Here is a 27,880-nt window from a genome sequence, read left to right on the forward strand (position 1 = left end):
GGTGATCCAATGCTCCCCTTTGGCCTTTGCAGGTTCTGCATATATGCATGTATGTGTTACACAGGCATACATGGAGGCAAAACACCCATATACATTTAAAAATAAAATCTTTAAAAAAAAAATAGAAAAGAATCACAACAGGGGTTCAAGTTCATCCTTCCCAGAGTTAACAAGGTGAAACAAGCCAGGCTCCCCAGAGGCCAGCTGAGAGTAGTCAGAGAGCCTGTTTCTACTGCTGTTCATTCTGAAAGGGTCCTAGTAGGCCCCAGGCCCTGCTCTCCTTAGAATTCAGTTTCCATGTGTAGAGGCTCTCAGGGTCACCTCCATCGTCCTATGCATCCTTTCCCTAGCTAGAAAGCACCTTCTGGATTCGTTCCCGTACTTCCTCTGGGCCCAAGGACACCATCATCTCAGCCACAGGGGGTCCTTGCTAAGAAAAGAGAAAAAAAAAAGTCTTTTGCTTCAAAGGGATTCATGTCTAATTTCCATCCCTCCATCTGTAGAAGATATCCACTGGCTAGTCCCAACCCAAAGCCTGCAACACAGGGACAGAGAAAGCCTGTCTTTATTGTATTTTCTTTAACTAGGGTCATTTTTGTTTTTGATTTATTTGTGCAGTGCTGGGGATCAATCCTAGAGCTCATGAATGCTAGGCATTTGCTTCAGCACTAAACTACAACCCAACCTTACTGGTCTACATTTTTCTCCACACAGCTGGCTCCCATGGGCCTGTTTTCCTGCCATTATCGTTTTTAGTGATGTCCATGGAGGCAGGGACCACGTGTTTTTTTTCTTACCATGTCTACTGTAAGCATCACAGTGCCTGTGCAAGTAAGATACTCAGTGGGCGAATGAGGGAATAATAGTGTTTCATCAGCTTATTACTCCCTGGAGTGGCCTTACTGCCAGCCTGTGGAACACTTGCTAGAAGGGTCAATGAGGGGCTGCAGGCAACAATTCAGCCCATGTCCCAGCTCACCAGCTGTCCACTGAGGGCCATCCGGAGGAGCTTCATCACGCTGCTATGCTTGGTGCCTTCCAGGCCTTCTGACAGCTTCTTCAGTTCTCTGTTCACCACATCCTGAGTTAGGCTTAAACCAGGTCTTTCTAAAAGCCTAAAAGAGAGCCAGTCTGAGCCAGGCATGAAGGTACAAATCTTTAATCCCAGACCTCAGGAGGCAGAGGCAGGAGAATCTAACTCTGAGGTTAGCCTGGTCTACAGAGTGAGTGCCTCGGCAGGCAGCTGTGGGGGTAGAGTAGGTGGAATGTTGATCCTGATGGGAGAGCAAGCTTCAGAAGATTGTCAATCGCCTACAGCACTAACAGTTTACTGAGGGGAGGAGCTTTACACCAATCTATCATACGCATGCATCAGTGATGGAACTACATAAACAGGTGGCCCAGGCAAGTAGTAAGATATAGGTCACTCAAAGGACACCAAAAAGGCAGCCACCAAGCCTGGTTGAATTGAGTTCAATCCCCAGGTCCCACATTGTGGAAGGAGAACTAACTTCTCCCAAGTTTATCCTGACGTTTACACTCATGTGCCATGGCATGTGCCCTCTCTCCATGCACACAAAGTAAATAAATGTCAAAAATAAAAATAAGAACTATAATAAGAGAATTTACTAACTGCCATGTAGTCCCTATAACTGACTCAATAACATAGGGACAATAATAGCACCTGTACTGATAGGGAGGTGACAGAGAGCTAAAATATGACCAGCACTAAGTAAAGCCCTAAACTCACAGTAAACACTCAAAAATATTGTATATTATGTTTCAATAAAAGCTTAAACTTAGCTAGCATTTACTACACCCAATAGCTCTCAGACATTGGAGGAGAACTTAAAGTGAAAACTTAGAATACAGACTGCAAAAATGGGTAATCCCTGAGGAGTTACTTGAAGCAGCTTCAAAATATGTCAAAGAGACGGTAGCACAGAGAAATAGAAAGTAGACATCAGGAAACACCAGTTCCAGAACAGCTCCACTAGAAACATGCTAGGTAGAGACTCCTCACAAACAGAAACACGAAGGGTCACCAGGCGTGATGGCACATGCACTCAGGAGGCAGAGGTTGGAGGATCTCTGCGAGTTCAAGGCCAGCATGGTCTACAAAGTGAGTTCGGCGGCGGGACATGGGCTAGAATAGTAGGGATAACAGCGAGGGCTACACAGAGAAATTTTGGCTCAAAAAAACAAACAAACAAACAAAAGAAATACAAAGACTCCAAACTCCACAGGCCAGCAATCACCCTCATGTTCCCAAAAGTCAAGCTAATACCCTTTGCCAAAAGCACATTCTGAGTTCTGAGTGGTTCCCAACTAGTGAGAGCTGGACTTGTAAACCATTCACCACTGTTTGGGGTGCCTTTTGTACATTGTGTAAAGGTTGTCTGTACATTCAATTGTTGATTGTCAAACCTGCAAAGAGCTGAGTCCTGGCAGATCTTGGTGTTGTTATTCCTGTGGTCCACCATAAGCCTCATATTTTATAAACACCTTCCCACCTTCCTTACTTGCTTATTGGTTTTAATAAAGACTGCTGGCCAATAGCTGGGCAGGAAGTGAAAGGTGGAACTTCTGGGCAGAGAGAGGGTCTCTGGGAGAAGAAATGAGAAGTTGAGGAAGTGGGAGATTTGCCAGCAGGACATGGAGAGGAACAGACATACTCAGGATGAGAGGGAAGTAAAGAACTAGCCACATGGCGGTGGGACATGGGCTAGAATAGTAGGGATAACTCAGATGAGCTGGCTAAGAATCTGCCCAGCCATCTGCCTAAGCTTTAATAAACATTAATAAGTTTCTGTATCAGTATTTAACCACTGGTAAGTACTAGGAAGTCCTGCTATACACCCTACCTCTGAGTGAGGTGGTGGGTGGGTATATTCTATTGCAGCTTCCCAGGCCCCTTAAGAGTATATCCCAGAGGCTGGAGAGATGGCTTAGCAGTTATGATCACTTACTGCTTCTAGAGTACCCAAGCTTAGCTCTCAGCACCTATGTTGGGTGGCTTATAACTGCCTAGAACTTCAGTCCCAAGGAGTCTATAGTCTCTTTTGGCATCTATATGCGCGCGCACACGCACACACACACATACACACACAAACTAAAACCCCACCACTTTTAAAATAACAGGACAGAGGTGCTATAACAATGTTTCAGTAGAAGAACCCCTGCTCCTGAGTGGGTTGAGTGGCAGTCTTATGAAGAAAACAGTCTTTTAGTATGCACAGCTTTCTTTAACAACTGCCAGACTTCAGCAGCTGAGTACGTGAGGACAAAGCCTAGAAGTCTGCCATCGCCTGCCAGACTCAGCTGGCACTTGTCTGTAGACCCCAGCTTCAAAACTGTTTTTTACAGAAGTCTGTGGTATTCTTATTATAGAAGTTCTCCTGGACAAAGCCAATCATTAACTAGGATCATTGCTATTTATAAAATCAAGGAGATAAAATACTAAAAATACAAAATGCAATATAGGAGGAATATGGACAGTCATTCTCTAATGTCACTGTGTTCAGAGAAGGAAACTGCCAAGGATCAGGACAGGCCCTAGGCAGCTGCTAATGGCAGCCCAGGACATGCCAGAGCTGGCTGAGAACTTGGCTATGGGACAAAAGGGACTTCTAGTGGTCTGGTGGCTCCTAGGCATTTGGGTGTCAGCTTTCCTGACTTGAGTAGGAGTCCCAGACTCTGAAATCTAACCCAAAATGAAGAGGAGAAGTTAAGACATGATCTTGGTGAATTGGAATTAATAGTTGGAGAGATGGTTCAGCAGTGAAGAGCATATATTGCTCTTTCAGAGGAAGCTGGGTGGCTCAATTTTTTCTAGCCTCCATGGGTACTACATCATGTGTATATATTTACAAGCATTAAAAAAAACAAAAACAAAAAACAAAAACCTGGATATGATAGCACATCTTAATCCCAGCACTTAGATGGCATGAACAGGTAGATCTCTGTGAGTCTGAGGCCAGCACGGTCTAACTAGTGAGTTCTATAACAGTCAAGGCTATAGAGTGAAACCTGTAGGTTGATGCCATTATGCAGGTGAAGACAGGTACAGGATAGAATGAGGCCTGTCACTGGACAAGAAGAAAGGGTGGGAGAAAGGTTTTAGGGAGGAAGAGGAAGCTGGAAGAGGGAGGAACTGAGAGAACATGGCAGCAGATGTTAAGATTCTTCTCTGTGAACGCATAGTCACAGGCTGTTACGACTATTCTTTTTCCTTTTTCTTTTTTTCGGAGCTGGGGACCGAACCCAGGGCCTTGCGCTTCCTAGGCAAACGCTCTACCACTCAGCTAAATCCCCAACCCTGTTACGACTATTCTTAAGGGATGGGTGTGTACAGGATTTTGTGCTGTCTAGATGGGCAAATTATATTTTATCAATTGGATCAGAGGATATTGTGTGGTGTGTTCTCTCATGTGTCGACTTAATTGAGTTCAAGAGAGTATATGGCCTGCCATGGTATTGAGATGTGTAAGCCTGGTGTGGTAACAACCTACTCTGGAAACTAGATGGATAGAGAGATGGTTGCCTAGGTCAGAGAGTACTTAGGGGCAGCATGGAGCTGCTGAGATAAATTAGAGATAGTTCCAGTGGCCCGCTGGAGCTGGAACTAGCGAGAGTGCGACCATCATGGTACGTGCGGGAACCGGACCGCCAATTTTTTTATTTTTACTGCCAACAGAGACCCTGTCTCAAACAACAAGCAAACAAAAAAGAATTAAAGACCCTACTATGGAATGTCCCAAATTACTGACAATATTAGCTCTTGGATTCTGATTGAGGGATGGACTTGCAAACATGCTTAGTCATATATCCATGCAAGTTTATTCAGTGCAGTCACTTTTAAAAGCAAAATATGAAAATAAGGAAGCAACGCTAATGTACATAAATAGATAAATTGTTTGGAGTGGTGTTACAGTAAAGTTAGCCATGAAAGGAATAAGGAGACTTTCAAGGAATAGACAACTCGAGTTACACTGTTGGGTGTAACAGTCCATGCTTACAGTGTTAGCTTCTCAAAAGGGTGAAGGAAGAAACTCATTTGAGTTTAGTTTGGGACTAGCCTAAGCAGCATATAGAACCTATGTCCTTTTGGGGGGGAGGGGAGGGGTGGGATGTCTGTGTAGCCCTGGCTGTCCTAGAACTCATAGTGTAGACTAGGTTGGCCTTAAACTTATAAAAATCCAAAGACCACTGTATCCTGAGTGCTAGAATTAAATGTCTAAATCTCCACTGCCCAGTTCAGCAATTATCTCTTAAAAGAAAAAGACAAAAAGTGGAAAAATCATCTAAAAACACACAGACATTATCACTGTAATATTATCATTTGGGCAAAAAAGTAGAAAGTAAGAATTAAATTATGAGAAGAACTAGGTAGATGGAAGACTGCACCAGGCCATAACTTTCCTGCTTCCAAAGCCTGACTTCTTTTTTTTTTTTTTGTTTTTTGTTTTTTTGTTTTTTTCGGAGCTGGGGACCGAACCCAGGGCCTTGCGCTTGCTAGGCAAGTGCTCTACCACTGAGCCAAATCCCCAACCCAAAGCCTGACTTCTAAAACCCAGGTTAAAGCCAAAGTTTAAAAAGTTTCAGCATGTTAACAATACAATAAACGTATACACATGGCATACACTGGCATACATGCAAGCAAAATACTCATACACATAAATTAAAACTAAACAAATATTTAAAAAAATTAAACAAAGGGGCTGGAGAGATGGCTCAGTGGTTAAGAGCACTGACTGCTCTTCCAGAGGTCCTGAGTTCAAATCCCAGCAACCACATGGTGGCTCACAGCCATCTGTAATGGGATCTGATGCCCTCTCCTGGTGTGTCTGAAGACAGCGACAGTGTGCTCATATACATAAAATAAATAAATCTTTAAAAAAAAATTAAACAAAAATTCTGATACTGCTACAGTAAGCCAGGTCCTCTCTTCCTTACACACAGCTGAAGAAAGGAAGCTCAGGGAGCAGAGTCACCTGGGCCTTAAGAGTTGCTGTCCTTAACTGAGAAGCCAGGGAAAGAGCATTTTTTTTTTTTAGCTTGTCACAGTTTTGTGATGGGGAGCAAGAGCCAATGTCTGGTGGACAGAAGCCAGGGCAAAGAATGAGAAGGGTGCGTCCAACCCTTAACCAGGTATGTGAGCACTTACCCCAGCAAGTGTTTGGCAATCACATCCAACTTTTCCGAGCTGGCGCCCAGCTCTGCTCGATGGACAGCAGGGCGGGTCCATAAGTAGGAGTACACTGGGGAGACCAGATCCTGCAGACGGCTGATGTGACCCTGGGTAGAGAGGCAGTCACCACATGCACTGTGAGAGCCTGGGAAACCCTGGAAGGGGTTAAGGAGGCCCTAAACCCACACCTGTCGCAGCAGGAGGATCCTCTCCATATATGCTGGGTCCAGAACATCCCTGTCTTGCAGTTCGCTCCCAAATGCCTCCTTCACCAGGCCCTGCAACTTCTCCACCAAATGGGGCCTCTGGGTCTCACTGCTCACCAGCCGGCGGAGGTGCAGCCTGAGGGTGAAGAAAGGGGATGGATACCCTGGTACTGATACCCCAGGACTATGCCAAACCTCTCCCCTCAGGGCAGCACAGGGATTTGAAGAATGTCACATCTATAAAACCCATAGGTAAAATCATAATTTCCTTTATATGTATAAAAGCAACAGGATGTGATGGAAGTCCCAGCCAGCATGAGTCTAGGCAGACATGTTTGTTTTCAGTGTTTTATTTTTTATTTTTCTGAGACAAGATCTCCCTATATATCCTTAGCTGGCCTTCATCTCACCATATAGACCCAGCTGTTCTCAAAATCAGAGCTCCACCTGCCCCAACACTCCTAGAATTAAAGGTATATGACACCATACCAGGCATTTTCAGTGTTTTAAAAATAGTAACTGACTTTTCCCTGTTATTTTTGAGGTGTTAAAGACAAAACCCAGGACCTCGTGCATACTAAGTAAGCATTCTTGAACTGAGCTACACCCAGCCAAGAAGCCATTTTAAAGTAGGAAATCACAGTAATGAACATTCTGACTCTTCCTGTGGAATGAGCAGCTCTGGGTGCATGGCACCCTGACCACAGCTTTAACTGGCTGGAGCAGGCTGGATCCATGTTGCTGGCTCAGATTCCACAGTCCTCCAGCTGCCCTGTCCCTTTCCTCCTTGGTGTCTTGCCCGATTCTCCCTTCCCCCACTATCACCTGACCTCCACAGGCACCTGAGTTTACACAGAAGAATCCAGAAATGTGCTTTCTGACCTCATTTGGATTATGAAACACTGATATGAAAGGAGAGGTCAAAAAATGTATTCTTACGATTTAGAACAGGAACTGCTTCAATGAAGCACTCGGTTTCAAAGCTGGGGCTTTCCTGTCAATTCAAATTATCTTTTTTGGAATCCTAACTCCCTGACTTTCCTCTGTATAGCAAAGCCTCCAAAAGTCCAACCCTCATATTGAGCCTTGTTATCTTCAGTCCCCAGGCTGTCCTTTGCTTCTTCCTGACAGGACTGGAAGGGCCAAGGAGAGACATGGTAATGCAGAACCAGGGACCACTAAGTCCTATAGCCCTTGTCTGTGTAACAGAGGAAAGACAGGTAATAATAAAATGGTAGACAGGTTATAGGCTTGGGACTGGATAGTCTGGAGTCCAAAGCCCACCTGCCAGGTGTTTGTAACAACCCACACGACCACTGGAAAGCTAAGGAGCCTCAGACAGAGTGGGGTAAGAGGCCTCTGGCAGAGTGATAGTGAAGAGTGACCATGAGACTATATTTGAAGTATTGATGCCAGGGCCTGGAAGCCACCCATTCAATGGCTGCAGATCTACAGGAGTCTGAGGCTCTTTGCATGTCACAGGATGGAAGGCAATTCACTATGGGAAGCTCTCTGAAATGTAGACTGTCAAAAGACAACCTAAAACCTTTCAATTTGTTTTTAGTTTTTGAGACAGATTCTATATAATTAGGCTGGCCTAGAACTCACTATCTTCCCACAGTCCCTTGAGTGCTGGAATTATAAGCATGTGTAATTTTGTTGGAAAAATAATTTGAATATTATAGAAAACATATGGATACAGAAACTGTACAATCTCCTGAGCAGCAAGGCCAGGCAGTAAGAAGCAGAAAAAACAAGTAACAACAACAACAACAAAATCTAGGAGACACTCCTGGCCATGCTGAGTTAATACACTATAAGTCCAACCCTGTGACACAGTCGTGCTAAATGAACCAGTCACTATTGCTACGTTCATACACTACCAGTATTATATACTGCTGCTGCAGGGACACTAATATACCTACTAATACATTTACTCTATCTCTGAAGTCAGCATGAATGTGGCTTGAGGACAGAAACATCTGGGGAGAATTTACCTTGACTAGACTCTTTTTTTGCTGACTCCTGGATTGCAGGGAGGTATCATAAAGTACCTCTCTAATCTGACTCCATTTCCTCCTGAAATAGTACTTCTGTGAAATAAAAAAGGTACCTATACTGTATCTGACATGCTAGATTGCATTCACTCTTGCAGGCCCCATGCAAGGGATATCTCACTGCTCACTGTGTAAATCTGCTAGTCATTTAAATTCTGTCTTGGACCCATATGGGTAACATATAACAAAGTTACACAACTGATAAAGTCATATCCTTAAAACAACTGCAATGGAATCAGTGTTGGCACATTCCTGTAATTTGAGCAATTGAGAAGTGGAGGCAGAAGGATCAAGATTCAAGGTTAACTGGCTTAATAGTGAGTTTGAGGCCACTATCTAATCCAAGCTGGCCTAGAGTTTACAATTCTCCTGTTTCGACTTTCCAAGTGCTAGGATTACAGGTATGCACCATAGTGCTTGGCTCGCTCACTTACCTGTTGAATTCTGGGAGCTTCTCTAGGTCCAGCAGGGCTGAGTGGCAGGTGATCCGAGTCAGGTCAAACTGTGTAATCAGCTCCGGCAGGGTCCTGCCCATTTGGTTCTCTGCAAGTCAGGCCCAATTTGCTGCTCAGCCCCTCCCTTATCTACTTATTTCTGTTCTTCCTATTATCTTTCTTTCTGCATTGCCCAGGCTGGTCTACAGATTTTGATCCTCCTGCCTCTGTTTTCCAAATTGCTGGGATATAAGTATTGGCTACATTTCTCTGCCTTCACACACAAAGGAGAGCAAGTGAGTAAGCAGTAGGCTCCCCACCACATTTGGTCCAAAGCCACAAGAGCAGTGCACCCCCACTGTCTGGTTACTTCAGAGCTTCTGATATGCTTGGCTTTGAGTAGGGTCTGACATCAGTGTACCGTACATACTTCCTCCTCAATGCCACAGTGGAACCTCAATGATAGAAGCTGCTGAATTTCTGTTTCATTTGAGATAGGACTTTGGTATTTATATAGTCCAGACTGACCTCGAACTAGCAATCCTCTTAATCCTCTTGCTTTAGCCTCTCTAGTGTTGGGATTCCAAGTGTGTAACATCACACTCAGACTGAATGCTGCTTCTTTTCCCCCTTAGTGTGTGTGTGTGTGTGTGTGTGTGTGTGTGTGTGTGTGTGTGTGTGTGTGTGTTTAAGTGTATGTGTCCAAAAGCATGGAGTCCAGAACAGGGTGTGTGTGTGTGTGTGTGTGTGTGTGTGTGTGTATGTATAAGTGTGTGTGTCCAAGTGCATAGAGTCCAGAAAAGTATGTTGGATCTTGCTTGACACTGGAGTTACAGGCAACTGTGAGCCATCTGATGTTAGTGCTGGGAACAGAACTCAGAAAAACTAGCAAGAGCTTTTAACAGATGGGCCATCTCTCCAACCCCTAGAAGTAACTTCTTTATGAGCAGCAGTTCACTTTGGTGCAGTCAGGTGGCACCATGGTCAGTCACAGGTCTCAAGAACTATATCCTTTACTAAGGATGTGACTCTGGCAAGTTACTCAAACTTCTTGAACCTCAGATCACCTTAGAAACTAGGATTATCAACTTATTGCCAGGGTTTCAGAAATTCTTGCCACAGAAAGTCATCCTATTTGGTACTTGGTTCTTCAGTTTGTGTTCTAGACCTGAAATAAGCTGGGTTCACAGTAACATCAGTAATACCGTTAGAGCACATACTACATAATTACAATGATCATGAGGTCTATGGCTTTTGTGCCTTTGATGTGGCCAGACAGTGGGCTGGTTCCTTATATTTACAAGCTCACTGACTCCTAAGTAATCCTACATGGCATACCCTTAGCCCTATCATATGGACGAGACTAAAGAGACTTCTGGTCTCTGAAGGCATGGGACAGTGTCTACTGTGAGCCCCACTCTAAAGCAGTGTGGGAAAAACCAAGTAAGGGAACACAGTTGTCTAGCTCAATAAATACTACTGACTAGAATAATGAACTTGTCCAGGATCATGTGACTGATAGGTAGCAATGCTTTGACAAGCAGGTCTGCCTGTGTCAAAGCTCCAGCTCGGCCACCATGACCACTCTGCTGCATATGTACCTGCAAACCCCGAGCCACAGTTGGTGATGATGTCAAGCAAGGCTTCTGGAAGAAAACCGGTGGCAGCGAAATGTTCCAGGAAAATGTCCCCTTGCCTCTTAGACAGCTTGCTACCATCCCTGTTGAGGAGCAGGGGCAGATGAGCAAATTGAGGTGGCTGCCAACCCAGGGCCTGGTAGAGGAGCAAGTGCTTGGATGTAGAGACCAGCCACTCAGAGCCCCGAAGTACATGGCTGATGCTCATGTGGTGGTCATCTACCACACAGGCTAGGTGGTAGGTAGGAAAGCCATCACTTTTCAGGATAACTGGGTCCCCCTCCACACTGGCCACTTCATGCTGAGTCCAGCCATATACCAGGTCTTGGAAGGCTGGTACTGCTTCCTCTAGGCGAAAGCGGATAGCAGGCTTGGGGTCTGTGGCCAGCTTCTGGGCCACCTGTGCCTGGCTCAGGTTCCGGCATCGATTGTCATACCTGTTGGGAGATAGAACAGCAGAGTAGCTAAGAGAACCATAAGTGGACAGAGTCTCACTTGTTCCTCAAGTTCTGGTTTTTACTTGCAGTGCTAGAGATTTTATTCAAGGCCCTGGGAATGCTAGTAAGTACTCTACTAACTGAACTATAACCCCAATCCTTATCTTTGGTTTCTGATAGCTTTTGCCCTGGGCAACTCATTAGCCTCTTAAAGGTGCTTCTTCTGTCTAGAATAGGTTTAAAAATAAAGTTGTGTGGGATAACACAGTGTGTTGACTTATTAATCACTGTTCCTTTTCCCTTGTTAAGGAAGACACTGGAAATGGTTAGACTAAGAGCAGAATTTCAATGAGTACAGACAATCTTGCAATCTTGTGACTTGGTACCAGTGATCAGTCCAGGTAAAGAATGTAAATGACACTTGGTGGATAAGGAAAGGCTAAGGTTCTGGGAAAGATATTTCTTTCCAATGAGGTTAAGACATACCTGTAAGGGGAAAAACCCTCCATTTTATACTTTCCAGGAGCACTCTGGATGCCACTATCTGAGAAGCCATGTTGAAACTGTTACTCCACACACAATCAAGGGAGAAAAGGCAAGGCTGTCAGCAGGCAGGGTAATAGTCAGAGAGGTCATCACAGAGTCCTGACATCTCAAGATTGCTCCTCCTAACCTGGAGTCATCCACCTCCAGATTTCCATAAGATTCTAAGATAAGGTTTGTGTGGTTCATGTCCTCCCTACTCAATGTGGGTGTGTAGGCCCTCCAGGACCAGCTTCACTTGGGAACTCCTAAGAAATTCAGACAGAAACTTAAGATGTGCCAAGCCAGAATCTATAGGGTAACCATAAGCCCAGATAACCCATACACTAGAGAAAATATTGAAAACTGTTGTTTTCACCATTTTTAAAAGATCTATTTATTATTATGTATACAATGTTCTGTCTGCACAGCAAGAAGAGGGAGCCAGATCTCATTATAAATGGTTTATGAGACACCATGTAGTTGGTAGGAATTGAACTCAGGGCCTCTTGAAGAACAGCCAGTGCTCTTAACCTCTGAGACATCTCTCCAGCCCTGTTTTCACTTTTTAACTTATTTTTATCTCTTACTTCTTTCCTTCTTTGGTTGATCACTTCTTCAAAAATTTTTATTAAAAATGATATGCATATGTATACATGTAAATGCACAGTGCCTGGGGAGGTCAGAGCCAAAGGATGCCCCTGGAGCTGTAGTTACTGGAGTTGTGAGCTGCCTACTGTGGGTGAGGACTAATCTCTGGTCCTGTGCAAAAGCAGTGTGAGTTCCTAACTCCTTAGTCAACTAACTCTCCAGTTCCCTAGTTTGCCACCTAAAAAAAAGCTTTAGCCAAATGTGGTGGCCTTTAATGCCAGCACTCAAGAGGCAGAGGCTGGTGGCTCTCTGAATTCAAGGATAGCCTGCTCTACAGAGCTAGTTCCACGATAGTCAGAGGTACATAGGAGAAACATGTCTTGAAAAACAAAAAAATAAAAATAAAAAGCAAAGAAACAAACAAGAAAAGGTTTTTAAAATGTAATATTATTGTGTGCACATGATGTGCATATGCCATTGTGCATGTGTGCAAGTCAGAGGGCAGCATTATGGAGTCAGTTCTCTCCTTCCATTTTGCACATGGATCCTGCAGCTGGAACACAGGTCTCTAGGCTCTAGTAAGCAACCTCCTTTGCTGAGCCAACTCATTGGCCTCTGCCTGTCAATTTTAACTTTTTAAATATATATTCAAAAGTATCCTAAGAACACAAATGTGAAACTTGCAAAGTCAGTTCCTTTTTTCTTTTTCTTCCTGAGACAGGGTTTCCTCTGTGTAGCCCCAGCCTTCCTTGAACTGGCTTTGTAGACTAAGTTGGTCTCAAACTCAGATCTGCCTGCCTCTGCTTCCTGAGTGCTGGGAAAGGCGTGTGCCACCATGCTGGGCAGTAAACTAAGCTTTTGATACAGCTAACTCTTCAGTCTCATAGATCCCGTAATATCATATGGTCATAACTAAAAGCAATTCTTTGTATAAATGGAGTATAGTGATGGTAGATACCTATTAACACCTGGGAGATGGAAACAAGATTTCAAGTTGGAGGCCAGGCTGAGCTACAGTGAGATTTCTGTTTCAAAGGTTTAAAGCAGTGGATGGCTGTAAACATCTAGCCTTTGTCCAGCAGTACTGAAAGTAGAGCTTCAATGTTATGATGCTATTACTGATGACAGTGTAAACTAGAAAAGGTCACTGCTGTATGGGATCTATCAAGGCAATATGTTGTGCTTCGTGTTTGTGTGTGTGTGTGTGTGTGTGTGTGTGTGTGTGTGTGTGTGTGTGTGTGTGTGTGTGTGTAGAGGTACATGGGAGACAGGCTGGTCACACATACAGGCTGGTCTCACATTTACTACATATTGGGGACGTCCTTGAACACCTGTTCCCCCTTCCCCTATCTCTCCAAGTGCCTGATTATAGGAGTGTACTACCACACCCAGCTTCAGTGCTATATATAGTCCCTGTAATGAAGTTTCAATTATGGAAGAAATCTATGATGGGTAATATTGATGTCAATTTGACGGTATCTGAAAACACCTAAAAGGCAAGTCTATGTACACCTACAGAGAATTATTTAGATATGAGAGATTATATTGATTAAATGAATTGATACAGGAAAACCCATCTGCACCATTCTCTAGTGAGAATTTGGTTTCCTTAAAAACCCAGTTATGTTGAGTATGTTTTTGTTTTATTCTCAGGTCTGGGATAAGGGGCGTCTTCAGATTGTCCACCGCTGCTATGATTGTCTTGTACTCTAGGAAAGGCTGCAGATAGTTTGCCTTTGGAACTCTGGAGAGGGTATATATGGGATCGTCCCAAGAAGGCCTGTGGCTACTGATCCTGGTTCCTGCTGCTTTGTGTGCTATTACTGGATGGCTGGCTGGACAGATTCTGACAATGAAGATTGGACTTGCCCTGGGGAACTTCACTCCTAGTCAGCAGGAAGTAGTCTAAAGAGGTCTATGTCCCCTACGTTTCCCTGTCTTCTACATAGTGTTGGGGCTTGGAAGGGACTAGGATGGAATAAGGGTTGGAAAGTTGGTAGATATAAGAATCCAATAAAGTAGCCCAAAAATGTACACCTACACCATTCCTTGGTTGGGGTCTTGGACTGTATAGAATGAGGAAAGGGAGCTGAACATTAGCAGTCATCATTTTCTTCATCCTGACTGTGGACATAATGTGAGCAGATGCTTCAAGTCCCTTTTCTTGACTTCGTTGCCATGAGGGACTGTACTCTTAAACTGTGAGCCAGAAGAAACCCTTCCTTTTGTAAGTTTCTTTTGTCAGAGTATTTTATCACAACAAATAAACTACCACACTATCTCATACACATGTCACAGATAAAAATGATGTACTTCAATGTTCCCTTATTATATTAGCTACTTTTCTACTGCTGTGTCAAAACAACATGACCAAGGCAACTTAAGAAGAAAGCATTAAATTGGGCCTATGGTTTCAGAGGGTTAGAACCAATGATGGTAGGGCAAAGGCACGGCAGCAGGAATAGCTGAGGGTTTGTATTTTGATAGGCAAGCAGGAGGCAGAGGGAGCACAGTGGGAACAGCTGGAGTCTTTTGAAACCTCAAAGACCACCATCCTAGTGATACACCTGCTCCAACAAGGTCACACTTCCTAATCCTACCTGAACACTTCTACCAACTGGGAACTAAGTATTCAAACACATGGGCTCCTGGGCACCATTCCCATTTAAACTGCCACACTCATCACAACTCCCCCCTTTAAGACAAAGTATAGGGGTTGGGGATTTAGCTCAGTGGTAGAGTGCTTGCCTAGGAAGCGCAAGGCCCTGGGTTCCCCCAGCTCCGAAAAAAAGAACCAAAAAAAAAAAAAAAAAAAAAAAAAAAGACAAAGTATAAAAGACATAAAGATTCATTAATAGGGACAGAGTAAGTAATTTATAGTATTTCCATATACAATTTTCTATTGTTTTTTAAAGGTCTCACAAAGCCCAGAAAGGCTTCAAAGTCTCAAGGTAACTAAGGATGACCCTGAACTCCTGATTGTCCTGTCTCTGCCTCCTGAGTGCTAGGATTATGGGCTATACCATAAACACAATATTACAGGATAGAAGAAAAAATTATGGGCCGATATGGAAACTCCCCCCAAGACAGGAGGTGTGTAGCATATTGCCCACTCCCTTGACTGGAAAAGGTAACAGTAATCCCCCTTTGTCAGCACAGGTCCTGAATATATTACCTAGCGCCAACTACCTCACGAGAGAGGAAATGAGTGGTCAAAGGGAGAGTGAGGAGACATGTTTCTATGCATTTTTCAGTAGTTTAAGTATTAAATATGTTAGCTCAGTAGGTGAGGGTGCCTCCTGCCAAGACTAATAATCTGAGTTAAATCCCCACATGGTGGAGGGAGAATGCCAACTCATGAAAGCTGTCCTTTGACACATACACACTAGGACATGTGCTGCCCCTCACAAAGTAAGTTTAAAAATGTAAAAAGAAATGTAAATATTAAACATAATTTGTTGTTGTTGTTGTTGCTATTGTTGTTGTTTGAGACAGGATCACACTATGTATAGCCATTACTGGCCTGAAACTTGCTTTGTAGATCAGACTAGCCTTGAACTCACAGATACCTACTGACCTCTGCCTTCTGAGTGCCAGGACAAAAGGCATTTGCTACCACACTCAGCAATTTTTATTACTTTTCATGTTGAGTACATGTGTGTGGGTATGTGTGTATGTGAGTACAGGTGCTTATAGAGGCCAGAAGAATCAGATTCCTCTGGAATTGCAGTTACAGGTGGTTCTGAACTCTTCCATGTGGCTACTAGGAACTGAACTTGGATCCTCTACTAGGTCAGTAAGCGTTTTGTTTTGTTTTTTAGAAAGGCTCTCTTGGGGTTGGGGATTTAGCTCAGCGGTAGAGCACTTGCCTAGCAAGCGCAAGGCCCTGGGTTCGGTCCCCAGCTCCGAAAAAAAAAAAAAAAGAAAAAAGAAAAAAGAAAGGCTCTCTTTACAAAGCCCAGCTTGTCCTGGAACTCATTATGTATAACTGGCTAGCTTAAAACTCAGAGATCTTTTTGCCTCTGCCTCTGCCTCTGCGCACCATGATTAAAGGTGTGCACCACCATACACAGCCCAGTAAGTATTCTTAATTACTGAGCACTTTCTCCAGCCCAAAGTTTTTGTACAAATTACATAGTTATTAATATTACAGATAATATTGCCTGAGGTGCAGTTTAGCCAGAAGCTTCTCCTACAGACCCAATGGCTGTCATCCAACCTCTTGGCAGTTATGCTCTACAATGTCCTCCCTCAAAGTATGAATTGAACTCACACTGACTTCTTTTTAAGGAACAGAGTGAAAGTGGTAAGATGTTACCTCCACAGTTAGGTATATTCAATTGCCAGGTGTGGCCTGTCCTATGGAGAGGCCGGTGTGGTTTGGAAACACAGTAGAGTTAGAGGAATGCTTGCCTAGCATGCACCAGGCTATTTGTTCAACCTCAGGCATTACCAAAAAGAAAAAAATCAAAGGTTGGGAATTTAGCTCACTTGTAGAGCACTTGCCTAGCAAGCACAAGGCCCCTCAGCTCAGTCCTCAGCTCTGGGAAAAGAAAGAAAAGACCAGACCAGACCAGACCAGACCAGACCTCGTGTGTATTCTAACCTTTAGCTGGTTAAAGAAAACCCATGTGACAAGGAACAGACAACCAGGACAACCAGGAAGACCCTTGGCATGCCCACAGCCTGTGGGGAGAAGACAGACGGGAATCTGCCTCAGGAAAAACTCCTGAGAACTGAGGCTTGACTTCAGCCCAACTGCAACTTTGAAAGATACTCAGAGCCAAAGAACCCTGCTAAGCACTGCACAGATACCTGACCTGAAGAAACGGAGAAGCAACAAACACCAACTTGGGGAGGCAACCAAAGTGAGCTGGGGTTCTCACCGAGGTGTCTGACGGCTCCTCAGTGCTTCCTTCTTCAGGAGCTCCAGCCGCTGTGGTGAACAGAAACAGGGATAGGCAGCTCCAGATTTCAGCAATGCTTCTGTGGCCTGGGCATACAGAGCTAGCCGCTGTGACTGATAGTAGGGCCCTGCAGGACCACCCTGGCGGGGACTTTCATCAGGTGGGATGCCTGGAGCACAGTTGGAAAACTGTCATCACAGAGGTACACAGAAATGCACACAATGCTCCTTTTTTCTTCAGCTATTCATCTAGATACTTTACATATACACCAAACCTTTTATTTTGCTTGATTTTTTTTTTTTTCTGATAAAGGGTTACTCTGTGCAGTCCTGACTGCCTTGGAACTCATTCTGGAAACCAGGCTGGCCTCACACTCACAGAGATCTGCCTGCCTCTGCCTCCTACATGCCGGTATTAGAGGTGTACACCATCACCACCCCCAACTATACATTGAACCTTTTATTTTAAGAATAGATTTTTAAACTTTTTTTTTGGGGGGGGGGTGCAGGGTAGTAAGCAAGAAGACAAAAAAAAAAAAAAAAAAAAAAAAAAAGGAAAAAGCCAAAAGTAAAGGGAATTTATATTTGTCTGTATGAAGAGATCCACTAAGGCAAACACAAGCCATGGCCATGGCAGCTAGGCTTGGCTAGGTCCTTCCTAGTCTCAAAGGTTCTAAGACTAAAAAACAAACAAATAAAACCTTTCCAAGTCCTATAGTAATACCAGGGACTCATGAGGTATTTTAGTAAAATACTTATCAAGTTTCAAAAGCAGTGACACACTGAATGTTGCATAAGAGTGGCTTCTATGCCACTTATACTGGTAATATCACAGTTTTACAACATAGCATACATGTTTTATAACTCACACATGCATGAACACATCAGATTCTTTCTGGGGAATCAAGGCAGAGTGCTGAGGTCCTTAGGCACTTGCTATGTGCACAATACATTCTGGCTATAATTACTGCTGACATAACTTAGCTATCTGCCTCACAGTGCCTCCATTTCTTCATTTGATAAAAAAGAAGGGAAAATGAAATAGTTGACATGGTATTTCATATTGGTAATAGCATTACGTGGGAAGCCGAACTAAGAAGACTGCCTTAAGTTCAAGACTAGACTGTGCTATATAGCAAAACAAAAAGAACAGAAACCACATGCACATACGGAGCTCAAGGAGATGGCTTGGTAGTTAGGAATATTTACTGCTCTTGCAGAGAACACAGGTTTGGTTTCCAGCTCCTACACAGAAGCTCACAACCGTCTGTAACTCTAGTTCCAGGGGATCCAATACCCTCTTCTGGCCTGCACAGGCTCCTGTACACCTGTGGTATACCTAAGTCATACACACATTAAACAAACAAACCTAAAACACACCCATATTCCCACACTCATAACCTCATCAGAACTAGATAGTAAGTCCTACTGCTGAAAACACAACGTATTTTTTGCTGCAGGACATTCAGATACCAAGCAGAAACTAACCTGAAACTGTCTTTCTTCCTAAGTAGACTTCGTAGTGAGGAAGGTGTAGGGCAGGCCATTGGGAAAGCAAACACATCAATGGCACCCCTGAACCAAGCCTTCACACTATAGTACTGGCCTACAGGCAAGATGTGCCCCAGTGACGCAGGAAGCATGAAGGTTACAGAAGTAATACAACTGCTTTTGGGTTGGATTTGAGGCATGCTCTGCAGGAAGGAATTCAGACCTGGTGCTGTAAACTTGGCCAAAAGCCCATGGCTCAGGAGGTCAGAGACTCTACAGAAGAACCTACTCCTATTATTTTGCTAAATGACAACTTGTCAAACTGCCTTCTAAATATTTATGTTATCCCCTCAACCTTGTCAGAGAGGTATCTCTTTGCAGTGGTCAGCACATAATCAGCAACATATCACTGGTCAGAGTGCTGAAAATGAGTGTCTACTGTGTGCTTAGCTCTAAATGGAACATCTTTATCCACCTCAAGGCCCAAAGAACATTTCAGAAGAGAAAATGAATACAAGAACCAGAAGATGAGGAGAGTGCTGTGAAATGCATCTTTGGTACATGATATGGCTACTGCATTCATAAACTCATGCAGCATGACTACCTGCAGAAGATCAAGTTAACTCCCAACAGATAGTACCACTTGGACTCTCTGGGTTATTGATTTAAAGGAGAGGATGTGAAAGGGAAAGTGGGATGTGTTGAGGGTACCTGGGGATGTGGGGAGGAGGAAGGAGCTGGGGATTCCTAAGGGAGTGAGAAGGGGAGTTGGGGATACTTATGATCAAAATGCATTGTTTACATTTGTGGAATTCTCAAAGACTAAAAGATACTCTGTACTAGCTAGTTTTATGCCAACTTGACACAAACTGGAGTCATCGGAGAGAAAGAGGAACCTCAACAGAGAAAATGTCTTCATAGGATCAGGCTATAGGCAAGACTATAGGGCATTTTCTTAGTGACTGATGTTTGAGAGTCCAGTCCAGGTAAGTGGAGTCACAAACAAGTAGTCCTAATTCTAGAAGAAAGCAGGCTGAGCAAGTGATGAAAAGTAAGCAAGTAAGCAACATCCCTCCATGCCCTCTGCATCAGCTCCTGCTTTGAGTTCCTGTCCTGACTTCCCTGGAGAAGTGTAAGCCAAATTAGCCCCTTCCACTCCAAGTTCCACTTCCTTCCTCAGTGTTTACAACAGTATTAACCCTACTAAGTCATTCTCTATTAAAGAAAGACTGAGCACTTGCCTAGCAAGTGCAAGGCCCTAGGTTCAATCCCCAGCTCCGGAAAAAAAAGAAAAGAAAAAAAGAAAGACTGGACAACCTATTTCAGAACCTTTTCCTGCTGCACATAGCTGTTACTCTACTTCTCAAAAACACTTGCATGCTCACAGAAAAGGTCAAGCATGCTGTGTATGCCTATAGCTCCAGCATTCTTGAGAATCAGGAGTTCAAGGCCACCCTTGGATACACAGTGAATTTGAGGCAGACATGAGGCATTGTCTCCACACAGAAAAAGGAAAGGAAACAAAACAAAACCCAAAAACAAAAGAAAGAAAAGGAGAGTGAAAAAAGAGCAAGGTTGAAACGAGGTAAATTTAGGATTTTTTTTTTTTTCCAGAGCTGAGGACCGAACCCAGGGACTTGCGCTTGCTAGGCAAGCGCTCTACCACTGAGCTAAATCCCCAACCCCAGGAATTTTTTTTAAAGATCTCCATCTTTTTTTAAATTTCATTCTTGAGACATTTTCACATATGTATATATTTTTATTATATTTCCCTCCACTCTTTCTTATCTCCCTCCTACTCCTACTAACAAGTCCTCATCTCCATTAGTATTTTTTCCAGATTTAGGACTTAGTTTTATTTTGTGGCTCATTTAGCTTAATCAGGGTCATCTGTGTCAGCAACAGACAGCATCTTAGTAACTTTTCTATTACTGTAATATTATACCATGACCAGGTGCTGCAGGCCCTGTTTATACACCAGTGTGGCAGTGGGTGCTCAAGGAGGGCAGGACCAGCAGCCTTGCTCAGCTCTGCATGAGCCTCACATGGTACCTGGTGCAACTGGGCCCCATCAAGTTGAAGTTCTCAGCTGGCCCTCATTTTATTGAGTGAATTTGCTGCCCTCCCATTTTGTCATTTTGCTTTCTTGCAGTCTCTGGGCCTTGTTGTTAAGGTATGACCCGTTCAACATACGTGTGGCCATTTTGTTCCGTGCCTGTCAGCTATTTCGTATCATTGCTTTAATATGCCTGCTTGTCACTGACTCAGAAATGATTTGGTTCAGAGCAAGGACATGCTGACCACATACCCTATTATGTTCTGTATGAGGTTTGCTAATCTTAATAAATTCCACACAACTTTATGTAGGATTCATCAAATCAAAGGTTAATATGAACTGCTATGCCTAAAATGGTTTGAGTAAATACTGGGCAGCATTTCCTGTACCTGCATATGATCTCATGACATTTTTTTTTGGTTGTTTTTTTTCTTTATAAGCTGACAGAGAAAGATGTCTGTTGTCATAGTAAAGATATTATGTCCCTAGTCTGATCAGTACTTATTGACTGTGTTCAATAAGCCATCCCTGTCTGATTGAGATGGGTATTCGTGTGGTTTGTGGAGTGACTCCTAGACCACACCTCTTGTTATTCCTCACCTAGCACTACTTCTCTTCCACAGAACTTTTGCATCTTACCTGCTTACCTCATTCAAGACTCTGTGCCCAGAGAAATGACCTCAAAAAGAGCACCATTTTCTCAGCTTTCCAACCTGTTACTCTTTCTCTGTAACTTTGCAGGTACACATGCATGTGTCAAGCCAGTGTTCCATATTGGGTGTCTTCCTCAAGGGTTTCACACCTTTTTTTTTTTAAGATTTAAGACAATCTATTCCTTTATGTATGAATGCTTTGTCTGCATGTACGTGTGTACATCATGTTCATATAGTACCCATAGAGGCTAGAAGAGGGTGTTGGAACCCAGAATAGTAACTGCTCTTAACCGCTCAGACATCTTTTCCTGCCCATCTTCTCATTGACCCTGGAGAACCTTGGCTTACTGGCTAGAACCCCAGGTCAGTGAAGCCCCGGGGGATCTGATCTCAAGTCCTCACATCTGCACAACAAGCACTTTCCCCAACAAACCATCTCCCCAGCCCTTTCTCTATAATTCATATCACAACTTAACATTAGGTTAAGAATGAATTACAGGGCTGGATACAGCTCAGTGGAGCACTCACTCGCTTAATATGCACAGACCTGAGTTGGAGTCCAAGTCCTGTTTAAAATTATTCTGGGCATGTGTAGGGCTAACCCAATCCAATTGTATAATGCAGTCCTCGCATTTTTAAGGCTGAGGCAAGCAGCTAGGTCAAAGTGATTTTACTGAATAAATAAATTCCTTTAGTTAATGAACCTCAGCTAAATACATATATACTAAAATTTCTCTAATAAAAGCTAGAAATAAATGGGTTTCTGCTACTTAGCAACTTAGAGCCTAGTGAAGCATTACCTGAAATGGGAATAAATGTCTTCAAAAAGTCTTGGTATTTTTCCTTAGGGGACTGACTTTCTCTTATGCCTGTCTTTAGGAGGATCCCATAGGAGTTTGGGATGATCCAGGAGACTCCTAGTCATACTCAGGATTAACACACACAAGAAGATCAACTCCTGAGACTGCACTGAGATTTTGTTTGGCTCACAACTATTTGATTTTAAAATAAAATAAATATAAGCCTGGGTTTAGCAATGGGCAGTATGTTGGGATCAAACAAATGAGACTTATGCGAAGTACCACCATTTTGTTTTCAGACTCCATTTTGATCAGTTTGAAGGTAAAATTAAGTTCAAGTTTCCTTATTCTTCTCTTGCTGTCCAAAATATGATTGTTCCTAATCACAAAAGAACAAGTGATTATGACTTAGGAAAAACTATGACTATAACATGGCACAGATGTTTGTGGTTTTGGGGCTTTAAAACTGTAACATTCTGGTTCCGGGGTGCAGTTTAAGATCAGCATTACCCTGAGTACAATACATTTTGTCATCTACTTCAATCTTCACTGAGATGGACATTTGAACATGCAGTTGACTCCCATGTCTGTGCTGTTGTCTCGACTGGTCAGTTTTTGCTGCCTAATTCAAATAAAGATCTTACTCTGCTGGACTCTTGTGCCTGCTTGGGTTGTTTTGGACTTCTGGACCATAACAGTATTTTAAAAATCAGCCATCTGGGCTGGAGAGATGGCTCAGCGGTTAAGAGCACCCGACTGCTCTTCCAGAGGTCATGAGTTCAATTCCCAGCAACCACATGGTGGCTCACAACCATCTGTAAAGAGATCCGATGCCCTCTTCTGGTGTATCTGAAGACAGCTACAGTGTACTTATATATAATAAATGAATAAATAAAAAAAATTAAAAAAAAATCAGCCATCAAGGTGGTTCAGGGGGGCAAACTCTTGCTGCAAATCCTATGGTCAGAGTTTAATGCCTAGAACCCACCTTGTAGAAGGAGAGAACCACTCCTGAATGTGGTCCTCGGACCTCAACACAAGAACACACATACAAACAAAAAACAAAAAAAATAGATGAAAAAAGAGTTAGGGAGAAGACAAAGAAGGTATGTTTTAAAAAAGAGAGAGTTCAGCTGGGTATGCAGGCTTTAACCCCAGCACTCAAGAGGCAGAGAAAGATGAATCTCTGTGAATTAGAGACCAGCCTGGTATATATAGTGAATTCCAGGACAGCCAGAACATTGATAGACCCTATCTCAATAAACAAACAAACAAACACTTCAGCTTTCTGGTTTTTGGAACTATAAAGCTGGACTTATGAGGTCATATTTTCATGGGGACAGGAGCTAGCCTAGTCACTCATTTCCAATGAACCTGTTTCCTGCCTGGTCTATGTAAGGAATGGATTTAAGTAAGACAAGAACAGGAATCTTGCAACAGCCTTAGAGCTTTAAGGAGCCTTGGTGTTTTTATAGGGAGCACCTGCCATCCCAGACTGTGTAAAAGCATCTATTTTTCCAGGAATTCTCATTTTCCACCTTGAACCTTCAGAGAAGACCCACAGCCTTCTTTTCTGCTTCCTGTTTCTCCCCAGAGACTCTTCCCATGCCAGCCTCACCTGCCCACTCCAGCATGTCCTCAATGTTTTCTGCTGCCCCCGGTACCAGGCGGCTCTGATCAGTGTCCTCCAGCCTCAGAATGAAGCTCCCTTGGTGCTTCTTGGCAAAGATGTAGTTGTAGAGGGCAGTACGGAGGCCACCCAGGTGTAAGAAGCCTGGTAGAAGAGAACAGGTCAGATTGGACAAGAAAAAGACTAGATCATAGGCCTCAGCTGAAGTGCAAATAAGAATGTCCCAACAAAGTTTTAAGACCAAGAAATGGCTGTGACTGTCCTATATCTCTGGACACTGAAAAGGACACAGGAGTATGGAGAGATGGACCAATGGTTACAAGGATAGTTCTTCTTCCAGAAGACCAGGTTCAGTACCCAGCATCCATATGGTTCCAGAGGATGTAACACCATCTTTTGACCTCAGCAGGTATCACACATATATATGGTGTACATAAACAAATTACTCATACATATAAATTTTTTTTTTTTTTTGGTTCTTTTTTTCGGAGCTGGGGACCGAACCCAGGGCCTTGCGCTTCCTAGGCAAGTGCTCTACCACTGAGCTAAATCCCCAACCCCATACATTTTTTTTAAAAATCTGTTTTTGTTGTTGTTTTTTTTTTTTTTTTTAAGATATGGTTTCTCTATGTAGCCTGGACATGTCCTAGAACTCACTGTACTCTACAGACCAGACTGGCCTCAAACTCACAGATATCTGCCTGCTTCTGCCTCCCTAGTATTTGAAATTCCCTACTTCTGGGATTAAAAGGATGTACTACCACCATCACCTGGTTCAAAATAAATAAATCTTTTTTTTTCTTTCTTTTTTGAGACAGGGTTTTTCTGTGTAGCCCTGGCTGTCCTGAAACTTGCTCTGTAGATCAGGCTGGCCTTGAACTTAGATCTGCTTGCTTCTGCTTCCTGAGTGCTAGAATTAAAGGTATAGAACACTATGGCCTGGCAAAATAAATAAAGAAATCTTAACAACAACAAAATAAAAAGGACAGGTTAGCTGACGCCATAGTCCTTCACACTGGGAATGAAAGAATACCCAGGTGTCAGATCTAGGAGCTTGTCATCACATAAAAAGAGCCCCAATGCTTCCTGAATACCTTAATCCTTTGATTTCTGACATTTGCCTCAAGGCTAACTTTCACCAGAAGGAGGAACAGCATTTTATGTTTGAAAATTATTCACAGAGTCCAGATCACACAAGCATTTAAGTTACATAAATTTAATGATGCATTCTAGGAGGGAATACATCACATTAATAACACAATTAAATCCTGTCAAAATCACATTTTGCATATATACTCTACATATGATACCTAGCTACATCATGCAATTTAAATTTTTCCTAATTGAGATTTTTTTTACCATAAGTGCTAGTTATAAGAACTCATAATGAAAAGCAACATTTGATTTCCTGGTATTTCCCTTCACTGGAGTGTAAGCTCCAAAAGTATTACTACTGACTAAGAGTTTCAGATCTTCCCAGGCCTGTCACTTCCCCCTTTCCTTTCCTTTCTTTCATCCAGCCCAGGGCCCTGGATCTCCATAATCAGGCCAGTTACATTGATAAAAACCTCACCTGCATGTCCAAGTACCCAAAGCAGCTCGGGACAGGAAATGGTTTCCTGGGTACCAGGCTGACCTGGCTCAACACTAATTCTATGTGAGACCTTCAGCAAATTATTTCAGACCCACAAAACGAGTGGTTCTCAGTGGAACTGAGTCTTAGGAAATTCAAGACAGAAGATACCAGAAAACAAAATAACACCTCTCACATCATTCACAGCTGGATTCGAATTCCATATCCAAGGACAGGGTAAATGGCTCCAGCTTTGCTGTCCAAGCACGACACCTTGACAGGCAGAACCCTGTAGCTCACTGTCTTCAGTCAATCAGTTGAGCACCAGGTTCAGTGACTTTCTCACAACCACAAAACAGACACAACTACCATACATGAAATTAAAAAGAACTGTGCCCATTGTTAAGAAGTTGCTAACCTTTGGGAATTCATTTAGCTTTCACAAATTTCAATTTACTGATCTGTTAGTGGACTTAAAAATGAAAATCAGGGGACTGGAGAGATGGCTTAGCAGTTAAAAGCACTGACTGGATCCTCTAAAAGTCCTGAGTTCAATTCCTAGCAACCACATGGTGGCTCATAACCATCTATAATGGGATCCAGTGCTCTCCTCTGGTGTGTCTGAAGACAGCTACAGTATACTCACATAAATAAAATAAATAAATCTTTAAAAAAAAGTTGAAAATCAGGCTGGACTTGGTGTACTGAACCTTTAATTTCACCACTCTAGAAGCAGAGGCAAAAAGATCTGTGTGAGTTTGTGGCAACAGCCTGGTCAACACAGAAAGTTCCAGGCCAGCCAGGATTACAGTAAGGCCCCATTTCAACAAAGCAAAAACACCTAGATCCTTCTTAATAATGAGGTTGCTAGGATACCTAAATGTTGACCAAAGTAGACCCTCAAGCCAGGTCTGAGACTCACACCTGTAATGCCAAAACCTGGGCAGCAGAGACAGGATTGCTGCAAGGTCAATGCCAGCATGGTCTTCATAGTGAGTTCCATGCCAATCATGGTGATACAGGAAACTCTTTCCAAATTAAAAACAGAGTAAAAACCCAACGTGCAAACCTTCAATTAATTTTAGCTCTCACAGTGATCTATACTGCTTGTCAACTGTTTCCCATTTGGGCTTTTCCTGCCAGTCAGCAAAGAAATGAAGACGGTAATTGTAGTAAGGGCTACCACCTGGCAGATCTTGCTAAGTGACTCTGCTGCCTTGGCTCAAAACCACCAGACAGGTACTATTATTAGCTCTCCTTGACAAATCACAAAATTGGGACGTAAACAAAGCAAATAATTTTGCCAAAGCAACACATCTAGGGATTGGCAAAGACAAAAATATAGATGCAGGCCTTGGATCCCTACCTAAGTGCTTATTCAAATAAGGTGAGCATCCCAGTGCATGTTTGCCATAGGTAAACACAAGAACTGAGGGTCAAAGTTTAGATACTTGCAACCACTTGATAAGCCATTTTATGTCACTGAGACTAAGAAAAAGAGAGGTGATTTTGTTCTCATGGCTTTTTTTTGTTGTTGTTGTTGTTATTTTCCCCCTAGTAGTTGTATTTATACTAGCCTTTTTAAAAAAGACTTATTTATTTTATGTAGGTGAGTACACTGTAGCTGGCTTTAGACATGCCAAAACAGGGCATCAGATCCCATTACAGATGGTTGTGAGCCACCAAGTGGTTGCTGGGACTTGAACTCCAGACCTCTGGAAGAGCAATCCGTGCTCATAACCACTGAGCCATCTCTCCAGCCCCTATATTAGTCTTAAATACCGAATCACAATTATGAACCTACATATGGTTGAAGTTCCCACAATCTATATTGCCTGCCCAGAAGTGATGCGTTTTTCCTGGGCAGCTGAGACACAAAAATCTTTTCCTGCTGACCTTGGGCCTAGAATGAAAAAGGTTGCTCACTGTAAACAGGGCAGAAGGTGGCTTGAAGTAAAGGTTGGGAACTTGTGAAAAGAAGGGAAGGAGATAACAGGTTTTCTAACAATATATACACTGGATCTGTTTTCTTTTGGCTTGAAACCCATGCCATTTCCTCTTAGGCTTCAAGAGGGTCTTCTTGACACTTGGTTCTCAACTCAAATGTTACCTCTTTAGCAATACCTTCTAGGGCTCCCTAATCCGCTTCATTTCCAAAATGACACATATGACTCTAGGATTACTTTTATAACTGTCCTGATCACTAGAATGTTGGTTTCTTCAAAGCAGGGACCCTAACTTTTCAACGACAACTGCATTAGAGCGCACAGGCCTTGGGATATAGTCTACACGTACTGCACACTGAGTGCATTAAGAACGGAGACAGTACAGCAAAGAAACTTCTAGCAACCTCAACCACTTCAAATCCTAGTCCTCCATTTCCGTCTCTGTAAAATGGGGTCGCAGAGACAACCCCGGAAGGGACTGTTTCTGGAACTTTCGGGGGGCGGGGACGGGAAGGTGGGCTGCGGCGCGCGGCGTCACGTCCGTCAGGATTACCTGTGGGGCTGGGAGCGAAGCGCACTCGCACCGTGACCCCGGGATCTGGGCCCAGACTGGCCTCGCGCCGACCCACGCGGTGCCCGAGGGCCCCCACGTGAGGCCCGGCCAGCAGAAGGCTCTTGCGGAGCGCCGCCATGTGGAATATGAAACACACACGTGGGCTTCTTCGCACGTCACTTCCGCGCGGCGGGGAAA

General features: G+C 43.3%; 1 protein-coding gene across 1 annotated transcript; it reads right to left on the reverse strand.

The window, feature by feature from the left end:
- Positions 1-27,865, reverse strand: Ears2 (glutamyl-tRNA synthetase 2, mitochondrial). Its single transcript, NM_001159493.1, is given in 9 exon segments — positions 1-430; positions 980-1,115; positions 6,167-6,297; positions 6,379-6,532; positions 8,888-8,996; positions 10,489-10,961; positions 16,961-17,150; positions 23,599-23,754; positions 27,683-27,865. Coding segments are annotated over 9 exon segments (1,572 nt in total). The 5' UTR covers positions 27,822-27,865; the 3' UTR covers positions 1-346.
- Between the last annotated feature and the right edge of the window lie 15 nt (positions 27,866-27,880).

This window comes from Rattus norvegicus, chromosome 1 (assembly GCF_021556685.1).
Source record: "Rattus norvegicus strain SHRSP/BbbUtx chromosome 1, alternate assembly SHRSP_T2T, whole genome shotgun sequence".
In the NCBI taxonomy this organism is placed as follows: domain Eukaryota; kingdom Metazoa; phylum Chordata; class Mammalia; order Rodentia; family Muridae; genus Rattus; species Rattus norvegicus.